The following is a 22,967-nucleotide window of genomic DNA, read 5'->3' as shown; positions in this document are numbered from 1 at the left end:
TAACTATATACATGCGTAAAAGGTTGTTCCTATCTAATTAGTTCTGGAATTAGCAGACATAGGCTGTGCCTGTGCGTCTGCTAAGTTGCTATAAAGATTATGAAGTTAAAGTGGCGCAATTTAGTTTTATTATTTTGTATGAGTGAAAAATAAAATTAAATGAAAAGTAAAATTAAATGAAAAATTAAATGAATTTCAGCAGTTAAGTAATACTGACTGAGTTATGTAATAAGTGATAGTACTCTACACGAAAAGAACATGCAATAGTAAAGAACATGCAATAAATATCAATATAAGCGTCGGAGAGAGAGCGGCTAGGGTGTGCCGTCAATGTCGAGGTCAAAGTCAAGTCAATGATCAAGTGAGTCAAGTCAATGGTCAAGTCAAAGGTCGCGGGCCGATCCCGTCGCGCCGGTAAGATGAAGTAATAATAAGATCAGCTTCGTCCGTATTTAAATTAAGTAGCCATTCTTTAACAAGACGTTTAAAAGAGACAATAGATGTGGCGTCAAATAAATTTAATTCAGAATAGTATTTACAAAGATTTCGAAACACTATGTGAGATATATAAAAAGAATTTGTTGTTGAAAAAGTGTTGTATACCTGAAGTGTAGTAATGTGGACTTGAGATGAGTATCTTGTGTTATGAGAATGTGAGGTTTCATTAAATATTCTAGTGCAATTCTTGAAAATGTTAATTAGTAAACATTTGATATATAGTTTGCGAACTGTAAGAATTGATGTTTCCTTAAATAGGGCGTCAGACGGAAATCGTTTAGATTTACCAAAACCAATCTTTAAAAGTGACCTATGAGCAATATTTAGAGGTTCCAGCAAACTTTTAAAACATCCTCCCCAGGCTATAATCCCAAATGAGAGCAAAGATTGGACGTAAGAAAAGTAGGTAATTTTAATTTCTTTTAAGGTTAGAATTCCATTCATTTGTCTAAAGGCAAACATGTATTTCCTGACCTTACTCCTTACACTTTGAATATGTTCAGCCCACTTCAGCCGACGGTCGAAAATTACTCCCAAGTATTTATATGAAGCTACCTCTTCAATAGCTTCGCAATTACAAGACAAGTTAAGGAAATCACTACAAGAATGAATTGTTAGGTTTTGTAAATTATAATCTGTGGTTTTACTAATAGAAATAGGCATAAATTTTGTTTTTGATATGTTTAGGGAAAGAATATTTTGGTCTAACCATTTTTTTATAACCATTAGATCATGTTGTGCTTTTTCTCGCACCTCGGGCCACGACTTCCCCTCCAGGAAAATTAGTGTATCGTCAGCAAACAAAAATAACTTTCCAAACATATTGATTCTCGATATATTATTAATATATATTAAGAAAAGAATAGGCCCTAAATTACTACCCTGGACCACCCCATAATCGACAGGCATAGGATCACTGTCTGTACCACAAATTGTAACAAATTGAGCTCTGTTTGAAAGATAACTCTTGAACCATTCCAAAGCACTGCCGCAAACTCCAATTGTTTTTAACTTGTTGAGAAGTTTTAAACGATCTACAGAATCAAATGCTTTTTTAAGGTCAAGAAATATTAATATAGAACGTTTTTTGTTGGAAATGGTATCGTACAACTCTTTGTTTACATCAAAAAGAATATCTGAAATATTTTTGTCGTGACGGAAACCGTACTGATGCTCACTGAGAATGTTATTAGAATGAAGGTAAGCAACCAACTGATCTTTGACAGCCTTTTCAATTATCTTAGTAAAAATACTCAACAATGAGATTGGGCGAAAATTGTTTTTATTAGTGATTTCGTTGGATTTATATAATGGAAAGACTTTAGCCAATTTGTAACAATCAGGAAAAGTTCCTGAAGTTATGCTTAAATTAACAATGTGTAAAAGTGGAAAACAGAGGATATGAAAGTTTGCTTTAAGGACATCGGCCGATATACCATCGTAACCAGGCGCGGAACCACCCCGCAGGCCGCAGACGTAGCGTTGTAAGTCATGTGCAGTGATCGGTTGAAGCGTAAACGTCGTGTCGAGTTGATAGTCACAGTCGTCAACCAATAGGGCCCCACTTGGGTCTAGTTTACTGGCCAGTGAGCTACCGACGTTAGAGAAAAAAATATTGAAATCATCTGCGACTTGTTTATACAATGTTGTAGATAACTGAGTGTTTGATGTAAATTTATCTATTGGAAACGAATCTTTTTTATTTATTCTGCCGGCCAGTTCATTGACTAATCTCCAAAACAGCTTAGGGTTATTAGAGGCTTCGTTTAATTTTTGCCGGTAATAATTTTGTTTAGTTTGCTTCAGTTGTTCACTAAGGTTTTGTTTAAATTCTTTATAAAAATTGATAAGCTCAACATTAAAGGGTTGTTTTTTAACTCTTTTACTTAATTTATCTCTCACTCTTATTTGTTTAATCAGTTCTATGGAAATCCATGGTTTGAGTTTTTTAGCTCTAGTTGATTTATTAATAATGGTTTTAGTAGCGGATTTCACTGAATTAATAACAATTCTATTAAAATAATTAGAACAAAAATTTATGTCATCATCACATTGAACAATGGGGTCCCAGTTGGAGTTAGTGAGGTAATGTGACAGTAGTGTATGGTCCAGGTACGTGTGAGGCACTGTGTCAGTGTGAGAAGTGTTAGTGCGTGGTGTGTCTAAAATCTAAAATGAAGCCACAAAGAAGTCAAGATTAAATGCTAATAAATGGCAAAGCACTCGATGCTCTGCTTACAACTTTGAACAGATGCAATACCAGTTTGGCAATAAAAACAAACTGTACAAGGATGTGAAATTAAATAGGTACTGGTTGGATGTTGTATCCCTATTTCTGATATTACTGGTGTTTAAAAACAGTTTCTCCTAAAACAATTGTTTACATCCAACATAGATTTTAATTATTAACCATATCCTTTACCTTTACCATAGTTCACTTATTACTACAGCTGCTGTAAATTTCTTATGTTTACAATTTACAATATAGTAAACAATTAAGTTTTTATTTTTTCTTATTATTATTTTTAGAGACTATTGGATTCCTTTCCTACAATAAAATCAGTCAAAGTTCATCGTGCTGCTTTATGGATTCTGGGAGAATATACAAGCACAGCTGAGGACATCCAGACAGTTATGAACCAAGTTCGCCAGACCCTGGGCGATGTGAGTCATCCCTAATCATTAATATAACATGAATATAAACACTTGATGATCACTTCCTTTAATTTTTAGCAAAATACCCCTGCCGCAGCAAACCTGCAGACTAAGCGAATTTCAACTTGTCTGATTACATTTTTACTAAAATATTTCCATAAATAAGACATATTTATTCCCTATTTAAATAACATTAGATTTAGCGAGTGCTTAGGGTTGCTGCTACGGGGGAGGTAAAAAGTGTTTTTTGACCATACGTCAATAGTATAGGATGAAATAAATAAATTTGCCAAATTTTATCAATATATATCCATAAACAAGTAAACTACAACAGTTTTCATTTCCTCCATAAGAATAACATAAGAATTTTAAATTACACTATTTTTGAATTTTCTCCGTGACCGTTAGGCATACAACAGCGCTTCAATATGCCAAATTATTTCTTTTATTATGCTCTACAAACCGGTTTGAAAAGAAATTGCAATTTCTTTTGTTTTTAGGGTCAAAAATGGGAAAACCCCATTTTTACCCCATAAAACCCCCCCTAAACCCCCCGTTCCCATGGTCAGATTATGCTGGATCGCGAACTCGTTCAAATAAACGTAGGTTTACACATTTGTACCAAATTTCATCAAAATCGGATCATTTTTGCTTGAGTTATCGCGCTAACGGACACACATTAATTTGAACGGATGGTGTTTTTGGCCTCTAGGGACCTCAAAATGAAAAATTAAATCGGTCCCGGGTCCAGGTCTTACCATGAGTACTACGGTAATAGCTTATTCCCCATATGGGAAATTCGCTAAAATGGTTAAATAAGCTGAGAATAAGTAAAGAGTCAAGATCAAGTTTAGGATTCTGTACAAAATATGAGAAAGTTACGTAGCAACTTTTGAAGTAAAACATAATTTTCTTCATTCAAATAAAGCCTGTAAACTTTTGCTTTAACAGCATAGTAGGTTTAGTGATGTACACTAATTAATTTTTGAAAATTATTAAATATTTTACTACTAGACTTGTGGGGTTTCTAATATAAACCCGTTATAATCAGTGCAATAATAAGTAAAAACTATTACTGTAGTAAAATATTCAAGAAACAAATTTATATATCTTACATCTTTTAATTGTAATATAAAAAACAAGATGCAATACTTTTGCAAAAAAGTAAAAGTATGTTGGAGTAAAAGTTTAATCCATCAACTGCATTAATTACAAGTGCAGGGGTTTAGTTGATTATATAATTTAAAGTTATCTTATACTATCACAAGGAGACAAACTTATACTTTACTCATTCATTACACTTTGTTAATAATGTTGGGGTCAAATAATTTCAGAGTGCAATGATTCCTTAATATTGGTATATATAAATTATAATCAATTAAACCCCTTTTGTGTTGAAGCAACATTCTTTTCATAACATAAATGTAAATATTGATTCTAATATACAGTTTTCAGCTTATATTTTATATTTAAAGTTTACATAGCTAATTTGTATTCTACTTTAAAGTTTGATTGCTTAATTTGTAGATTCCTTTGGTAGAAGATGAAATGAGGAGAGTATCAGGGGAAAAAGTAGAAGAAGAGTCAGCAGCCAGCAGTGCGTCAGGTTCTGTTGTGTCCAAACTGGTGACCTCTGATGGAACTTACGCTACCCAGTCTGCCTTCAACACAACGTTGACGTAAGCCATCCAACATCCACCCCTACACAAACTACCTTTAATCATTGTTATTTAGAGTTGAAGAGAAATGTTTGGCTTTAATGTGTTTCCAAATTGTTTTCGCTTATTCAATTCAGTTGAAAAAAAAATCTGGCATAGCTATCATATATTATCACCTAAACGTAGTTACCTTCAATTAATAACCTTGAAATAGTTACATTTATCTTACTAATATTATAAAAATGTGAAAGTTTGTGTGTTTGTTTGTTTGTTTGTTTGAAGGTCAATCACGCATAAACCACTGGACGGATTGGGCTGAAATTTGGCATGATGATAGCTCACATTCCCGATTAACATATAGGCATATTCTTATCCCAAAAATCCCTTCGGGCTCCGCCCCAGTGGCTCTGTAGTTCCCCATGTTAACCTTATGAGTATTCATATTTAAATGGAATTAAAGAATTTAGTCAGCTGTTTCAACTAAAAATGTTGGTTCTATGATATACAAAAGCATTAAAAACTTATAAGATTTACCAACAGGGTGCAGCACCATATTTCTTTTTGCATTTATGTAAACAGCTAATTTGAACTAAGCAGCAACAAACAACTGTGATACGCAATGAGGACTGTCAAAGTAGGAGTGTTTACAGTTATGTTTATGTTTTTAATGTCATGAATAATTTGTGATTTTTTAATTTGTAATACTTTATTTTTCTTTATTGTTTAGGTGAAGAGGTAGAACATTATGGCTATGGTAGATGTGTAATACTATAGAATACTGTAAATTTAAAAAAAGCAAATTCTGTCAAACTGTGTCCTCCCTTATTGCAAACGCAAAGCTTGAGTATAACTGCAATAAGCATTTTATACTTATATAATGCTGCTTATATATTTATACTTTTAATAATTCCAACCCCGTACGAAGGACGGGTACTCTGCTAGTTAAAAATATAAGTAAAATGTAAATGTACATTAGAGCGTAACTGCCTAACTGCGTAACTTAAAAGGGAAACAGTCCACTCTGGCACAAGAAATAAAACTAAGCACTATACACAAAAATTGGAATATGGTACTGTAGTTTCACTGTTAAACAAAGAGCACTTTCAACCAATGAAGGTTTGAGTTTGATAGAGAGAGATATCTCCAGTCTTCACTATACGACACATATGTTGATAAAAAGGGATAAAACATTATATTAAAAAATTTAAGGGATCAACTGAAATATTTGCTAACAAATATTTTATAATTTATACCAATATAAATTTATATCCAGGAGTAGCAAAAAACATTCTGAAAAATACTTCCTGTACCTTATCTTTGATCAGTTGCTCACCCTGAAGTAGCATGTTCTGTTCATAATACTAGAGGTATAGCTGTGGGTTGTAATGTAGATCCTCCAAGAAGGGCGAAGGTCGACCGGCATTGCGACAGTACCTGATGGATGGAGACTTCTTCATCGGAGCTGCTCTAGGCACTACCCTGACTAAGCTTGCCTTGCGCTACGCCTGTCTACCCGGCGTGGACACTACCAGGGCCAACACCTTCTGTGGGGAGGCCATGCTCATCATAGCCTCCATACTTCATCTGGGCAAATCAGGTACACTTGTTTGCTAGTCTAGGGGAACTAAGCTTGCCTTGCACTATGCTTGTCTACCCGAGGTGGACACTACCAGGGCCAACCACTTTTCAATCTGGTAAATCAGTTGAATCTATACAGAAATGCTACATCTTTTTGTAAATAATTTCGTGATCAGCATTGTACATGTTATTAAATATATGGAAAGTAAATAATAACCCCGCCGCAGCAAACCTGCAGACTAAGCGAATTTCAACTTCTCTGATTACTACTAAAATATTTCCATAAATAAGACATATTTATCCCTATTTAAATAACATTAGATTTAACTAGTGCTTAGGTTTGCTGCTACAGGGAAGGTAAAAAGTGTTTTTTGACCATACGTCAATAGTATAGGATGAAATAAATAGATTTGCCAAATTTTATCAATATATATCCATAAACAAGTAAACTAAAACAATATTCATTTTCTCCATAAGAATAACATTGGAATTTTAAATTATACTATTCTAGAATTTTCTCTGTGACCGTTAGGCATACAACAGCGCTTCAATATACTAAATTATTTCTTTTATTAAGCTCTACAAAACGGTTTGGAAAGAAATTGCAAAACTTTTTGTTTTTAGGGTCAAAAATGGGAAAAACCCATTTTTACCCCATAAAACCCCCCATAAACCCCCGTTCCCATGGTCCGATTATGCTGGATCGCGAACTCGTTTGAATTAAGGTAGGTTTACACGTTTGTACCAAATTTCATCAAAATCGGATCATTTTTGCTCGAGTTATCGCGCTAACGGACACATATATATATGAATTTGAACGGATGGTGTTTTTGGCCTCTAGGGACCTCAAAATGAAAAATTAAATCGGTCCCGGGTCCAGGTCTTACCATGAGTACTACAGTAATAGCTTATTCCCTATATGGGAAATTCGCTAAAAATATACGTCTTATGACACTTAAAGTATATATTTAGACTTTTACTGTTAAGGTATTTGACAGTTACAAGACGGTAAATATATATAAACTAGATGTGTGCTTGTTCTACGCACGGGGATCTTATAGTAGTCAGTTGAATGTGACAAAAATCACACAATGTTGGGTTTTTGGACATTTGTAATTTTATTTCTTAAGTAGGTAGGCCATGTATTCTAGGGAAAAGTACCGGTATGAAGGATCGTCGTTGAAAAGGTTGTTATGAATAAATAAGTAGGCGTACGTACCCAAGAGACGGGCTATGGGCCTATTGGCTGTATGATCCAGCGATTGCGTCACACGGTGAGTAGAAACAGAAAGTGACACATTGGAAAAGCGAGTTAAGCATCATCCGTAAACCTCTGTTACAATCACCCACTGCAGTTGTGATTTTTTTACTTTACACTTTACACAATCGCCATTGAAGCGCCGTCAATGAGTGGAAACCTTGTTTGTAAGCTATTGGCGACGATCATTAAGTGTCCCAGCCCTATACAACACTGATTCAAGTTCTGTTTTCTGGTTATCAAAACTCAAGAACAATTTAATACACAAGAAATTTCTGGTTCCTGACCTGGATGATGCCTAGTTATTTAATTTAATTTACGGTTACACTATAATATTGCACTTGTGATTAATTAAATCCGTTTTGTAAGAAAAACGTTTTTAATCTCACTTGGTTGGGATTTGCTTTCAAAACATGATCGGAAATGGTTGCGGTATTTGTAAACAGCATTTGTAAACATATCGGTGACAGCTAGAAAAAGTAATCTTGATCCGAACAGCTGTTCGATATTTCATAGATATTATGTGATAAAAATTGTACGAAAATTTGACAAAAATCGCACAAAATTGCATTTTTGAACGTCCGTAATTTTATTTACAAAGTAGTGAGGCCATATTTTAATTGATAAAAACATTCTCGCCAATCCAGTGAATACATTGAAATGACTTGGATCTTAATAGGTACTCTCGTTTTCATGGAGAAGATTGCGTGAAATGCCATCTTGAGTGTGACAGACAGACAGAAATAGAGATAAGACTTGCTTCTGCTTCTTTAATGTATAAAACGTAAAAATAACCTAAAAATATATAATTCTGAGCAATGTACAGTCAAAACTCTAATTTTATTTATATAGAAGAAGAAGATGCTAATTGGTGATTGATTTCAATGGGACAATCCAATCATCATCAGTCCCTATTATTCGCCTATTGGTACTGATAATGATTGAAGTGTCCAATCAAAATCGATCACGATTTACCATCTTTTATATATAGTCGAGTTTAGTAAAGTAAAAAAACCACAACTGCAGTGGGTGATTGTAACAGAGGTTTACGGATGATGCTAAACTCGCTTTTTCTAGTGAGTTAGTAGCATAAGTCTAAATATCTATATGTTTTTAGTTTTTACGTGTTAGGTATTAGACATATTTTTATTTACTTCTGAATCTTTTTGTAATAAATATTAATAAATTCATAAATATGTTGGAATTTTTGTTATAACTCTGAGTAATAATTGTACAGGGTAATTAGAAAATATAGAAGACCTAATTTTAAAAAATTGTTAATTGCTAAAAAATAAGAATGTTATGCCCTTTTAATACCATAAAAGGTATTGGGAAGAGAGCGGGTCTAGTGGTAGAGCGCGGGACATTGGTCCCTGAGGTCCCGAGTTTGAATCCCACCAAATCACCAATGGATTTTATCTAAGTGATAATGCCTCAACTCCTAGGTCTAGCCTGAGTAATGTAAAAACAATCCCGTACTAGTGACTAGTGTCCTAGGACAAAAAAACCATGACAGGAGTGGGACAAAAAACCCTGTAGGGAAGAAGTTTCTTTTATGGTTAAAAGAAATATATTCAAATTTTTAACCTGTAATTACTTCTCGGCCTAGACTTTCTTATTGAGTTGAGATTAACAATAACATAAAAAACATACTATGATCAAAACAATGACCATTTAATGGTTTTTTGTGATCAATTATCTTTTAACTGGTTTATCTTGTGTTAAAGGTTTGCCCACGAAGAGTTTGACCAATGATGATGGTGAGCGTCTGTTGATATGTCTGAGAGTGTTGTCCTCGAGGATGCAGACTGTTGTGGATGTGTTCACTCATCACTGTAGAGAGGCCCTGTCTGCCATGCTCACTGCCAAGGCTGAGGAGGAGGCCACCACTCAGAAGGTACATTCTAAATACAAGCTCTAGGTAGTCTTTAGGTTTTTGTTTTAAAAACATTTTCTTCAATTTAATTTTGCCTGTTAGGAATTTTACATTTTCCTATTTATGTGCCCTACTTAACCTTCATTAAGAGCTGTTCCATATACAAACAGGATATTGCAGATAACCGCTGTGCAAAATGTTTTAACACAAATTCCTCATCTCTTTTAACAAAAAAGCACAACTCAAAATAAAAATTTCAGTAATTGTCAAAAGTTAAATAAATCTGAATAAAAAAACTGCGGTGCAGGATCTGGGTATGTTTTTTTTTCAAAATAAAAATACTCTTGGCAATACATTGCCCATGAACTGTTCATAGAAAACCTTTGGCCTGAAGTAAAAAAACAAGGGAAATGGTAATGCAGCATTACATTTTTATTTTATTAAGAAATGAAATAAGATGGATGATTAAGTATCTTAATTTGTTAATAGTCATAATAATTTAAAGTGAAAATCTGAGTGTAAAATTTATTTGTCATTCTGTTTCAGGCCAAGGAAAAGCCAGGCCACAAGGTGCAAGCCGATGACCCCATCTCGTTCCTGCAGCTGTCTACAGTGCGTGGGGCTGAGCTGGGAGGTACTGAGAATGTGTTTGAGTTGTCTCTCAGTCAGGCCGTGGCGGGGGGAGGTATGGGAGGGTCCGCCCCGCCCCTCTCTGCTACCAAACTGAACAAGGTCACTCAGCTCACTGGCTTCTCCGACCCTGTCTATGCTGAGGCTTACGTCCACGTCAACCAGTACGATATCGTGCTGGACGTGCTCATTGTTAACCAAACAGGTAATCAATTTGTGGTTGAGGATACCCCACTAGAGCCTAGGTTTTAAGAATCTTTTAGGGCCATAAGCTTACCTGAATGGGAAACTGTCCACTCCACAAAAACATTTAAATTAACTTAACACCGGAGACAGAAATGTTAATATTTCACTGTGACAGACAGCATTTTCAAACAAGGAATATTTGAGTTGGTAAGCTAAATTAAATATCAAACAAGTAATTAGTTGTTCAACAAATATTTGGAGACTATCTACCAATTATGTCTGCTTGAAATTTAGACTAAAGGTACGCGCGCACTACGCCGTCACGGCCGTCACCGCCGTCACCGCCTTTTTCAGGGGGGGTGCGCGCACTACGACGGCACGGCCGGCCGTCACGGCCGTCACAGCATTTTGGACTGATGTATTTTGCAGTTGAGTTGTTTTGCTGTGAGCAGTGAGAGTGTGGGAGCTATGGATATCGACGAAGACGTGGTAGTAGTTGGATTAATTTTAGGAGAAGAGGAAGAGGAAGAGGAGAGGAAGAGGAAGAGGAAAGCGAGATTTTGGATACATAATATAAATAGAAAACGACTAGGTTTTGGTGAATTTCACACATTATTCCCCGATCTTGTAGAGGACGATGACAAATTTTTCCAGTACTTTAGGATGACCCATGAAAAGTTCGAATGTCTACTTCGATACCTAGAGGAGAGTCTTTTTAGACATGATACAAAGTTCCGATGTCCAGTCAAACCGAAGGAACGATTAGCTGTTTGTCTAAGGCAAGTACTAGTGAAATAAAAACAATGTAAGAAGTTTATATATTAAACTAAGCTATCTCGTATTAATAATTGAAAGTTAAATTCACAACTACTAAGCTCCAAAATTGTGGAAGCTAATACTCTGACGGTTTATCTACGTTATATGACTTTAAATTTTGAATATTACTACAGGTTAAGCTAAAAAATAAAAAACACAATTATTTTACGGCAAAATTTTATTTTGAAATCAAACCACAAAAATACGAAACATTATATACTTAAAAATTATATAATATAGAATGTAATTTACTAAAAACTTATAGATGTGTAATTTAAGTTTAAATTTGAAAAATAGTGAATCATCGATTGTCAATATTGTTAAGTAATACATTTTTTAATAGACTACAATAATGTAAACAATGTTATGATAAAAATCACACTTTATCTAATAATCAGTACAATTATTTAACTAAACCGGTACACTGAATGGCAAAAGTTTTATTTCATAAACCTTACCATAATTATAAAACATATAATAGAGAATGCATTTTACTAAAAGCTTGTAGATATGTAATTGTAGTTTTAATATGAAAAAAATGGGTAATCATCGATTGTCAATATTATTAAGTAATACATTTTTAAATAGACTACAAAAATGTAAACAAAGTAATAATAAAAATCACACTTATCTATTAATCAGTACAGTTAATTAAACTGGTATACTGAACAGCAAAAGTTTTATTTTCAAGTCAAACCATAAAAAACTAAACATTACGTTATTGTGAATCATACAAGATAGAAACCATTTTTATTAAAAGCTTGTAGATGTGTATTAATTTTAGTTTTATATAAAAAAACTAGCTAATCATCGATTGTCAATATTATTAAGTAATACATTTTAAAAATACAATAAAAAACAAAGTAAGAAAAATCAAACTGTACTGTATTTAATTACGTACCGGTATTATTTTCTTTACTTCTGGAAGTCTTGCCATCCCCATGAATAATAATTCTTTAATGTGTTGGGATCTTCGTTAACTACGGAGAGAGCTGTGGGAAATTGGCCAGTCTTCTGCACTAATGTTTGGTGTTGTGTTGTTTGGTGTTGTGGTGTTTGGTGTTGTGGTGTTCCCGATTTTGGCGCCTCATCACTCATTCTGAGGGCAATATCCATTTCCTTGTCTGAGACTAGTTGGAAAATCTTTTTCTTGATTTCTATTTGGTCACGTATAGGAAACCCTTTGACAGTGTTTGCGATTGAAATGAAAAATGATTCCAACGGGCTGCACTGTGGAGGCGCTTGCGCAGCTGTTTGTTTAGATGACAAGAATTCTTGTAGAACACTGGCTGCTGTTTTTTCGCGTACTGGTGTCCCTGACCTGTTTCTTTTCTGGGGATGCTTGTTTGACTTGTTTAAATAAGGTGGTGCTGGTGAAGAAAGTGCTGATGAGTCTTGAAAATCATCTGCAGCTTGGTTTGATGAGTGCGTCGGTGACAGGTGCGGCGATCCCAGGACCAATGGACTTTCACGCTCTACTAAATTACACTCCTCTTCTCCAGTTTCGACACCTTCTTCCTCATTTTGATTATTGGGGGCAAAGTTTGATTGACGATTGTCACTATCTGAAATGTAAGGTATGAGGAATTTTAGTTCTTGCTCATATTTTGGTGGTTTCAAATTCTTTGCTCCTTGGCCACTTTTTGTTTTTCGGCGTTGAAGAGCCTTCCTGTGACCGTCTCTAATTTTTGCCCACCTTTCTTTGCATTCAGCACCTGAAACAAGCGAGACGATTCAAACCCCAAAAGCTAATGATTTTAAACTAGTAAATGTTTTAATTTTGCAAACAATAAATGTAATACTAACTTTGTTTTTTAGGTTTCTTGCGACCGGTATGTCTTTCCGCTCTATGGCATTCACTTTCAGAATGGGCCTAACGACAATAAGAGAAATTGTTCATACAACTTGTGAAGCTTTATGGAGAGTTCTACAACCACTTGTGATGCCAGAACCTACCGAAAACATGTGGAAAGAAATTGAAAAAGGATTTTATAAAAGATGGAACTTTCCAAACGCCATTGGTGCTCTTGATGGAAAGCATGTTGTGATTGAAGCACCGCACAACAGTGGAGCTGACTTTTTCTGCTACAAGAAAGTTTTTAGCGTAGTGTTAATGGCATTAGTGGATGCAGAGAAAAAATTCATTTTCATTGACGTTGGTGGTTATGGTAAAAACTCTGATGCAGGTATTTTCAATTCGTCAGAGTTGGGAAAGAAATTACAAGATGGAACATTAAATATTCCTCCTGCAAAGGAATTACCTGGAACTAACGTATATCTTCCTCATGTTATTATTGGAGACGAAGCCTTTCCACTCCGAACAAATATCATGCGACCGTACTCAAGAGATGATGTTCATGGAAAGGTAGAAGAAAAGATTTGCAACTACCGCATTAGTCGTGCAAGGAACGTGGTGGAAAATGCATTTGGCATTTTGGTTCGCAGGTTTCGAATCTTTGAAAGGAGACTAGCTCTTTCTCAAGATAATCTAGTCAATGTGATTCTTGCATGTTGTTGCCTGCATAACTACTTAAAGAAAGACTCGTGTTATTGGACGGAAAAGGATTTACAGATAACAGTTTCAGATGCTAAGTCATTTTCCCCAATGAAAGGCACTGGTGGTTTGTCTGGTCATGAGGCTATTGCAGTTCGAAACATATTTAAAGACTATTTCAACTCCGAGATTGGATCAGTTAAGTGGCAAAAGGAAAAAGCTCAAGCAGGAAAGAGAAATGTTTAAAAGAGACATCCTAACTTTTAAGGGAAACACATAAAAGCATTTTTTTAACGCCATGTTTAGTGGTCAAAATACAAACAGCTCATTTGTCATATTACCTTCACTTGTGTCTTGTATCTGTTCGTTTTGGGTGAGGTAGACTATGTACAGTGTAATAAAGCTGAAAGATATATTTCTGTTTTCAATATTTTAATTCCCTATTTTGCCAATTTCCATTACTAATCTTTTTTCCTGGTTTAACCATATAACATGTATTTTCTCTAAAGTTTAACACCCATACATCATTATACAAGAAAAATATACACTACAATTGCATTAAATTACTGTTTTTGTTTTATAAGATGTTATTCTTTTACCTCTAAGTATATGCCAAACACGATTTTAAGGGGCAGAAGTATTATACTAACCATTCAATTAAAAGGTTTTGTAAAATAGTAATTAAATTATTCGTCGAAATTTGGATCTTCAATTTAGTCGTTAGAGTCAAAATCATACAGCGCCAGTACGATGAAAAATCTATATAGACATTTTATGACAACTAAGGTCGTCTGTTGTTAACAAAAATTACATTTATTGGGAGCGGGCGAGCGTTGTCGACTGAAATCGTAAAAAAAAACAACAAGCAGCTGCAACAATAAATGATAATGAGCTGATAAGGGATCCTGTCTAGTCGTGTCTGTCTCACGCACGCGCATACACATACATACAATGCCTTATCGCCTATCCAAAACAATTGAAATCACTTTACTCCCAGTGTGTTTTTGGTTGATATTGTCGTACTTTTGTGTTGTATTTTATTAATCATTCCGCAAACACTACAAAGAACAAATTAATGTTGTATTGAATGTTATGTTTGTGTTGTATTAATCGATATTGAATACATTTTAACATCTTTCAGTTATTCATATAAATGGTAGCTTGTGATTGGTTATTAGACTTGTATTGCAACATTTTACTCGTCAAGAAAAAACTCAAACTTGTTAAAGTTGTTAAGGTACTTTTCATGCTAGGACTTTAACATACTATACTCGTACAAACGAGAATTCCATGCCAAAACCACTATGAAAATAAACATAGGTCATAGTTTATGGTTTTATAGTTTTAGTGCAGCCAAGAAATGTAGGAAAAGGTATCAGGGGAAGTGACATTTATTTATAGGGAAATTAACTATGTAATGATTAAACCTTAAAATGATTAACTATATAAATTAAACTTTAAAATTGTTTTGACTTCTATCTTATAAACGTAGTAAAAGGTTTGTTAGTAAAATTATAGTAAGTTATAAAATATATTAAAGCTTTAAAAGTTTATGCATTATCTCTGAATTACATCACATTTTTACGTGTTGTTATCTTCACTGGATGTAAATAAAACTACGACTTACAACACTTAAACATATATTAACTTTTACACTGTTAACACTTCTGACTGTAAATATATATAAAGGATGGAAAATGGAAAACTCCATTTAATATATGCAAATATATACCACTTAATAAAATGCCAGTATATATATATTTACGTGTTGTAAGTCGTAGTTTTGTTTACATCTGACCATTTGTTAAACCATTGAAATAAAATTAAATTATGTGTGCTTTGTTTTAAATATAAACATGTTTACAAAACATAAGTATATGTTAAACTATTCATTCTCTAAACTTACCTGACTCGTTTAGAGATGCTCCGATCTCTTCCCAAATGTTCTCTTTTCGCACAGAATTAAAGTAGTGCGGATGCCGCATATCATACAGCTCTTGATACTTCTCAACGAGGATGATGAGTTTGGAAACATCCATCTCCGAGCACTAGCGTATTTCTACTGCTGTAGTTTTACAAAAATTCCTTGGCGTCCGTCGCGTCTGTGACGTCCGTGCCGTGGGGTGCGCGCACTGGGACAGCACGGACGTCACGGAATTGTCCTGAGATTCGCTCCTCCGAACTTTCTGACAGACGTCGGTGGCGGCGGTGGCGTCCGTGACGGCCGTGCCGTCCTAGTGCGCGCACCTCCATTACATTACATGGGAACGACTTTTGGAAAAGGCCGGCCGTGACGGCGTAGTGCGCGCGGGGCTTAAGCATTATGTACTTTACTTTTTTTACTTTTTATGTACAACACAGTAATACAAAATTAATACTTTTCTGACTTGTGATCCCTGCAATCACCCCATTGATAGGTAGAATACATTTTTATTTTTACCTCAGTCTACTCTTTATTTATGTTTACTTTTACAATGTTGTGTTTTGCAACACAAGCTGTATAAAGTTGTGTGAATTTAAATCCAAACAATTAATAAAGTAAACTATGACTTTAGTGTGTCCTGTAATAATTATCAAATCTGGAGTAAAAGAACTTTTTCTTGGTTTAGATACGAGTTCACACAATTCTTTGGCTTGAAAGTGCACTTTTAACTTAATACTATATAGTTATATAGTTGTATTGGTTCTCTATGTTTAGCTGAGTCAAAGTCAAGTTGCATTTGGTATTTTATTGTAAAGTTGACTAATGTCAATGTCAATGAGTTGTAATTACTAATAGACTAGTGCATAGTTGAATAGTCTTTGTATTGTACTAAACTACTGTAACTTGTTGTTGTGCAGGTGACACTCTACAGAACTGCACAGTGGAGCTAGCTACACTAGGAGACCTCAAGCTGGTAGAGAAGCCTCAGCCTGTAGTCTTGGCTCCCCACGACTTTTGCAACATCAAAGCCAATGTCAAAGTGGCGTCTACTGAGAACGGCATTATATTTGGAAACATAGGTATGGCGTAATCCTTTTGTGTTTATTATGACAACTAGTTTTCTTTCATTGTGTGACATTTTTAGCTTCTTTTTACAAATAGCCTTAAAAAGATTAAACAAAGTTGTTTATCTATATAATTAATACGCTACATGAAACTTTGTCGGTTGAACTCCTCCGCCATTTCTCAATCGATTTTATCCATTGACGTCTCATTGGAAAGAGCGTGTCGCCTATATTTGCAAACTGGCCTTACATTTTTGAAAAAGTCCCTTGGGATCTGCCCCAGTGGCTGTTAAAGTTCCCATGTTATCCTTATGAAGAACATAATTGTTTACATTTTGATCAGCTGTTATTTATTTTTCAATTCAATGAAACACATTGAGTACATTTATTTACTATTTGAGTTTGTGAAAACATAACCCCTAGACGGTTCATGTTAGCATGAGTGTAGCTTAAATTTGTACATTTATCGTTGTTTTGTGTAACTATAATTTGTTTATTTGTTGTTTTTTTTCTTTTAAATGCCTCCGTCGCGACAACGAAACATCGTGTAATCGTGATAACGACCGCAGAACAGTGGCGCGTAATAGGAATTCTTTTTGTCTATGCTTAACTCATCACAGTCAGCACCTGACCCTGGACAATCTCAACTATAAGTTACAAATGCGCCCTAACACTACCCCAAAACGACTTTTCGTTCTCAATTGGCCCTCTATCAATGACCTGTGTTGCCTTTACAGCGAGGCATTTTGAGAAGGAGAAAACCGGCCGGAATGCTTTAGGTTAGCAATAACGAAGATAAACATAGTCTGAGTTACACACCGGTAATCTTTGAGTTGACTCTTTTAAAATGATTGCTATTCATTTTGAAATAACTCATGTAATACTTTGCAATTGCTCGAAATCGAGCAACATGTACACTAGTCAGATTTATTTAAACACCACTGTCGCAGATTCCTTTAGGCACCACACCTTAAACATTGCAAAGATAATAGATTTACACCCTAATACTGCTTAAGTCATACTTATATATTTCCCATATAAACTGTGTGTTTTGACTGTTTCAGTGTATGATGTCTGTGGGGCCGCATCAGATCGTAATGTCGTGGTTTTGAATGACATCCATATTGACATCATGGACTACATTGTTCCTGCATCTTGCACTGACACAGAGTTCAGACAGATGTGGGCTGAGTTTGAATGGGAGAATAAGGTAAGCAACACGCTTACTACAGTTCTGAGGGTGCCGGGTTAGGCCAACAGTGACCCATGGGATCAGTTTGGGCCAGAAATATTTTTTGGGATAAAAATCGGATGTAGGCCATAACATATTGTGCACACAGCTTGATCTTGTTGAGCAAAGCTTTATTTTTGTGATTGTAGAAAATGTCCGCAAAGATTATGTGTACCGAACTTAAACTTTCTGTACCGCAGACTCCTACTGCCAACATATACCTACATAACTTGTATGTTGATAGAATTACATGTACAGTATCAGTGAACACAAACCTGACAGATCTGCATGAGTACCTGAAGCATCTACTGGCCAGCACCAACATGAAGTGTCTCACTCCAGAGAAGGCACTGTGTGGCCAGTGTGGCTTCATGGCTGCCAACATTTACATAACTTGTGTGTTGACAGGTATCAGTGAACACAAACCTGACAGATCTGCATGAGTACCTGAAGCATCTACTGGCCAGCACCAACATGAAGTGTCTCACTCCAGAGAAGGCACTGTGTGGCCAGTGTGGCTTCATGGCTGCCAACATTTACATAACTTGTGTGTTGACAGGTATCAGTGAACACAAACCTGACAGATCTGCATGAGTACCTGAAGCATCTACTGGCCAGCACCAACATGAAGTGTCTCACTCCAGAGAAGGCACTGTGTGGCCAGTGTGGCTTCATGGCTGCCAACATTTACATAACTTGTGTGTTGACAGGTATCAGTGAACACAAACCTGACAGATCTGCATGAGTACCTGAAGCATCTACTGGCCAGCACCAACATGAAGTGTCTCACTCCAGAGAAGGCACTGTGTGGCCAGTGTGGCTTCATGGCTGCCAACATTTACATAACTTGTGTGTTGACAGGTATCAGTGAACACAAACCTGACAGATCTGCATGAGTACCTGAAGCATCTACTGGCCAGCACCAACATGAAGTGTCTCACTCCAGAGAAGGCACTGTGTGGCCAGTGTGGCTTCATGGCTGCCAACATTTACATAACTTGTGTGTTGACAGGTATCAGTGAACACAAACCTGACAGATCTGCATGAGTACCTGAAGCATCTACTGGCCAGCACCAACATGAAGTGTCTCACTCCAGAGAAGGCACTGTGTGGCCAGTGTGGCTTCATGGCTGCCAACATTTACATAACTTGTGTGTTGACAGGTATCAGTGAACACAAACCTGACAGATCTGCATGAGTACCTGAAGCATCTACTGGCCAGCACCAACATGAAGTGTCTCACTCCAGAGAAGGCACTGTGTGGCCAGTGTGGCTTCATGGCTGCCAACATTTACATAACTTGTGTGTTGACAGGTATCAGTGAACACAAACCTGACAGATCTGCATGAGTACCTGAAGCATCTACTGGCCAGCACCAACATGAAGTGTCTCACTCCAGAGAAGGCACTGTGTGGCCAGTGTGGCTTCATGGCTGCCAACATTTACATAACTTGTGTGTTGACAGGTATCAGTGAACACAAACCTGACAGATCTGCATGAGTACCTGAAGCATCTACTGGCCAGCACCAACATGAAGTGTCTCACTCCAGAGAAGGCACTGTGTGGCCAGTGTGGCTTCATGGCTGCCAACATTTACATAACTTGTGTGTTGACAGGTATCAGTGAACACAAACCTGACAGATCTGCATGAGTACCTGAAGCATCTACTGGCCAGCACCAACATGAAGTGTCTCACTCCAGAGAAGGCACTGTGTGGCCAGTGTGGCTTCATGGCTGCCAACATTTACATAACTTGTGTGTTGACAGGTATCAGTGAACACAAACCTGACAGATCTGCATGAGTACCTGAAGCATCTACTGGCCAGCACCAACATGAAGTGTCTCACTCCAGAGAAGGCACTGTGTGGCCAGTGTGGCTTCATGGCTGCCAACATTTACATAACTTGTGTGTTGACAGGTATCAGTGAACACAAACCTGACAGATCTGCATGAGTACCTGAAGCATCTACTGGCCAGCACCAACATGAAGTGTCTCACTCCAGAGAAGGCACTGTGTGGCCAGTGTGGCTTCATGGCTGCCAACATTTACATAACTTGTGTGTTGACAGGTATCAGTGAACACAAACCTGACAGATCTGCATGAGTACCTGAAGCATCTACTGGCCAGCACCAACATGAAGTGTCTCACTCCAGAGAAGGCACTGTGTGGCCAGTGTGGCTTCATGGCTGCCAACATTTACATAACTTGTGTGTTGACAGGTATCAGTGAACACAAACCTGACAGATCTGCATGAGTACCTGAAGCATCTACTGGCCAGCACCAACATGAAGTGTCTCACTCCAGAGAAGGCACTGTGTGGCCAGTGTGGCTTCATGGCTGCCAACATTTACATAACTTGTGTGTTGACAGGTATCAGTGAACACAAACCTGACAGATCTGCATGAGTACCTGAAGCATCTACTGGCCAGCACCAACATGAAGTGTCTCACTCCAGAGAAGGCACTGTGTGGCCAGTGTGGCTTCATGGCTGCCAACATTTACATAACTTGTGTGTTGACAGGTATCAGTGAACACAAACCTGACAGATCTGCATGAGTACCTGAAGCATCTACTGGCCAGCACCAACATGAAGTGTCTCACTCCAGAGAAGGCACTGTGTGGTCAGTGTGGCTTCATGGCTGCCAACATTTACATAACTTGTGTGTTGACAGGTATCAGTGAACACAAACCTGACAGATCTGCATGAGTACCTGAAGCATCTACTGGCCAGCACCAACATGAAGTGTCTCACTCCAGAGAAGGCACTGTGTGGTCAGTGTGGCTTCATGGCTGCCAACATTTACATAACTTGTGTGTTGACAGGTATCAGTGAACACAAACCTGACAGATCTGCATGAGTACCTGAAGCATCTACTGGCCAGCACCAACATGAAGTGTCTCACTCCAGAGAAGGCACTGTGTGGTCAGTGTGGCTTCATGGCTGCCAACATGTACGCCAGATCTATCTTCGGAGAGGATGCATTGGCCAATCTGAGTATTGAAAAGCCATTCAACAAGCCAGACGCACCAGTTACTGGTCATATCAGAATCAGAGCCAAGAGCCAGGTAATACGCTACTTTGAATAGAAGTTAAGAGATTCTGTATAGTTACAATATTTAATCTTAAAACTACTTTTAGGTATGGTAATTATTAATTAAAAGTAGGGATGGACGAGATTGGATTTGAGACAAGACAAGACGGGATTTTTTATTTTGCATAAAATTTCGAGACAAGATTTCCCTTCTCATACATAACGGGAAATGCACGTTCCACATTTTAACCTGATTTTTAAAAAATTTTTTAATACCTACTGATTTATGACAGACTGGTTAAATACAAAAATAATAGGTAATAATAGACAAAAATATTTAAAATCTTTTATTTAAAAACATTAATAAAAACATGAGTATATAAAAAAATAATAAGGCCTAACTTATTAAAAATAACTCAGCATAGGAAACATGGAGATATCAGTTAGTATACAGTTCAACTTTAAAAAATATCAAGTTTATAAGTCTAAAACAACAGTATTACTAGTTAAATATCAAGTACAATTTTTAAGTCTTGTGTTATTTTTAGAATGATTTTGGAGTGACTTATTTTTTACAGTAGTAAAACATGTCTCACACTGCTTACACACAACTTCTCAGCATTTGCTATGTCAAAAAAAAATAATTGAAGCAATATTTCCATGTAAAGAATTAACAATTAAATAAAAACACCTTCGCAATAAAAGTTTTTTTTTTTATATTTAAAATACGAGGGTTTTTTTTTTCAACCTCCGATAGGCTATGAACAAAAGACAAGTTCATATAAAACATTAAATTTATTACCAAAAGTTTGGTCCATTTATGGTTACTTTTTGACATAATCACCAAAGAGATTGAGACATTTGCTATATCTGTGCACCAGCTTTTTAATACCCTCTTCAAGAAAAGTGGCCGCCAGTACATTAAAAAAACAAAAAAATTTAAAAAAAACAAAAAATGTAAAAAAAAATAAAAAAATCAAGAAAAAATAAAAAAAGGACTTTAAAATTTCTAGAAATTCAGTAAACAAAGCAATAATGGTGAATCTGTGGTTTATTTAACCATCCTGTCAAACTGTTGAACCAAGTCATCTGAAACGGCAGTAATGAGCTGGTTCAACAAGTTGGCAGAATGGTTAAATAAACCACAGATTCACCATTATTGATTTGTTAACTGAATTTCTTGACATTTTAAAGTCCTTTTTTTATTTTTTCTTGATTTTTTAATTTTTTTGACATTTTTTTGTTTTTTGAATTTTTTTTGTTTTTTGGAATGTACTGGCGGCCACTTTTCTTGAAGAGGGTATTAAAAAGCTGGTGCACAGATATAGCAAATGTCTCAACCTCTTTGGTGATTATGTCAAAAAGTAACCATAAATGGACCAAACTTTTGGTAATAAATTTAATGTTTTATATGAACTTGTCTTTTGTTCATAGCCTATCGGAGGTTGAAAAAAAAAACAACCCTCGTATAAAAAAAATGTTTTAAATCTCGTCTTGAAAAAGTCGACCAAAATTTAATCTCGTCTCGTAGAACGAGATTTAAAATTTGCCAAAAATTTCCCGAAATTTCGAGACCCGTCCACCCCTAATAAAAAGATGAAACAATATAAAACAAACAAATGACACTGCATAGTGTTTGTTTGAACAGAAAGTTCCAGCAGAGGATTTCCTCCATAACTTTACTTTTCTATATCACAAGTGGTTGAGCATTTTTAGCATAAAACAAGTTTGAAAATTATTTGACCCCATATTTCATGTCAAATTTTTCCTTATACAGTACTTCCATGTAAAATGGGAAGTATGCAATTTAAAACAAAATGGGAACATAATCTATGCTTGTATTAATGCATTATTAAAACTCTTTTATTTTAATTTTTCAGGGTATGGCTCTGAGTTTGGGAGACAAGATCAATATGACCCAAAAGAGACCCCAAAAAGCAATGGGTGCTTAAATTCTTCTACTAATCAGTGAAGTAACTTTCTGTAAAACTTCTATCATATTATATATTTGCTTTTACAATAGTATTATTGATTGATCAGTTATAAATAAACTTATCTTTATGTTA

General features: G+C 35.9%; 1 protein-coding gene across 2 annotated transcripts in view; it reads left to right on the top strand.

Annotated features, from left to right (window-relative positions):
• LOC128985745 (coatomer subunit beta) overlaps positions 1–22,967 on the top strand; it is a 35,510-nt gene extending 12,543 nt beyond the window's left edge. The window contains exons 10-18 of one of the 2 annotated variants that reach the window (XM_054405594.1): positions 3,028–3,162; positions 4,681–4,832; positions 6,203–6,408; positions 9,375–9,544; positions 10,070–10,358; positions 16,491–16,652; positions 17,702–17,847; positions 20,693–20,935; positions 22,782–22,967. In XM_054405594.1, coding sequence (XP_054261569.1) covers positions 3,028–3,162; positions 4,681–4,832; positions 6,203–6,408; positions 9,375–9,544; positions 10,070–10,358; positions 16,491–16,652; positions 17,702–17,847; positions 20,693–20,935; positions 22,782–22,853 — 1,575 coding nt within the window. In that variant the 3' untranslated portion in view covers positions 22,854–22,967. Of the gene's footprint in view, positions 1–3,027; positions 3,163–4,680; positions 4,833–6,202; positions 6,409–9,374; positions 9,545–10,069; positions 10,359–16,490; positions 16,653–17,701; positions 17,848–18,276; positions 20,383–20,692; positions 20,936–22,781 lie in introns of those variants that run through there. The other variant, XM_054405583.1, reaches the window with a different exon arrangement.

This window comes from Macrosteles quadrilineatus, unplaced genomic scaffold, assembly GCF_028750875.1.
Source record: "Macrosteles quadrilineatus isolate MER2022 unplaced genomic scaffold, UCM_ALF_1.0 Scaffold_1__1_contigs__length_201487025, whole genome shotgun sequence".
Classification (NCBI taxonomy): domain Eukaryota; kingdom Metazoa; phylum Arthropoda; class Insecta; order Hemiptera; family Cicadellidae; genus Macrosteles; species Macrosteles quadrilineatus.
The sequence above is the reverse complement of the archived record's forward strand: the minus strand, read 5'-3'. Positions and strand labels throughout refer to the sequence as shown.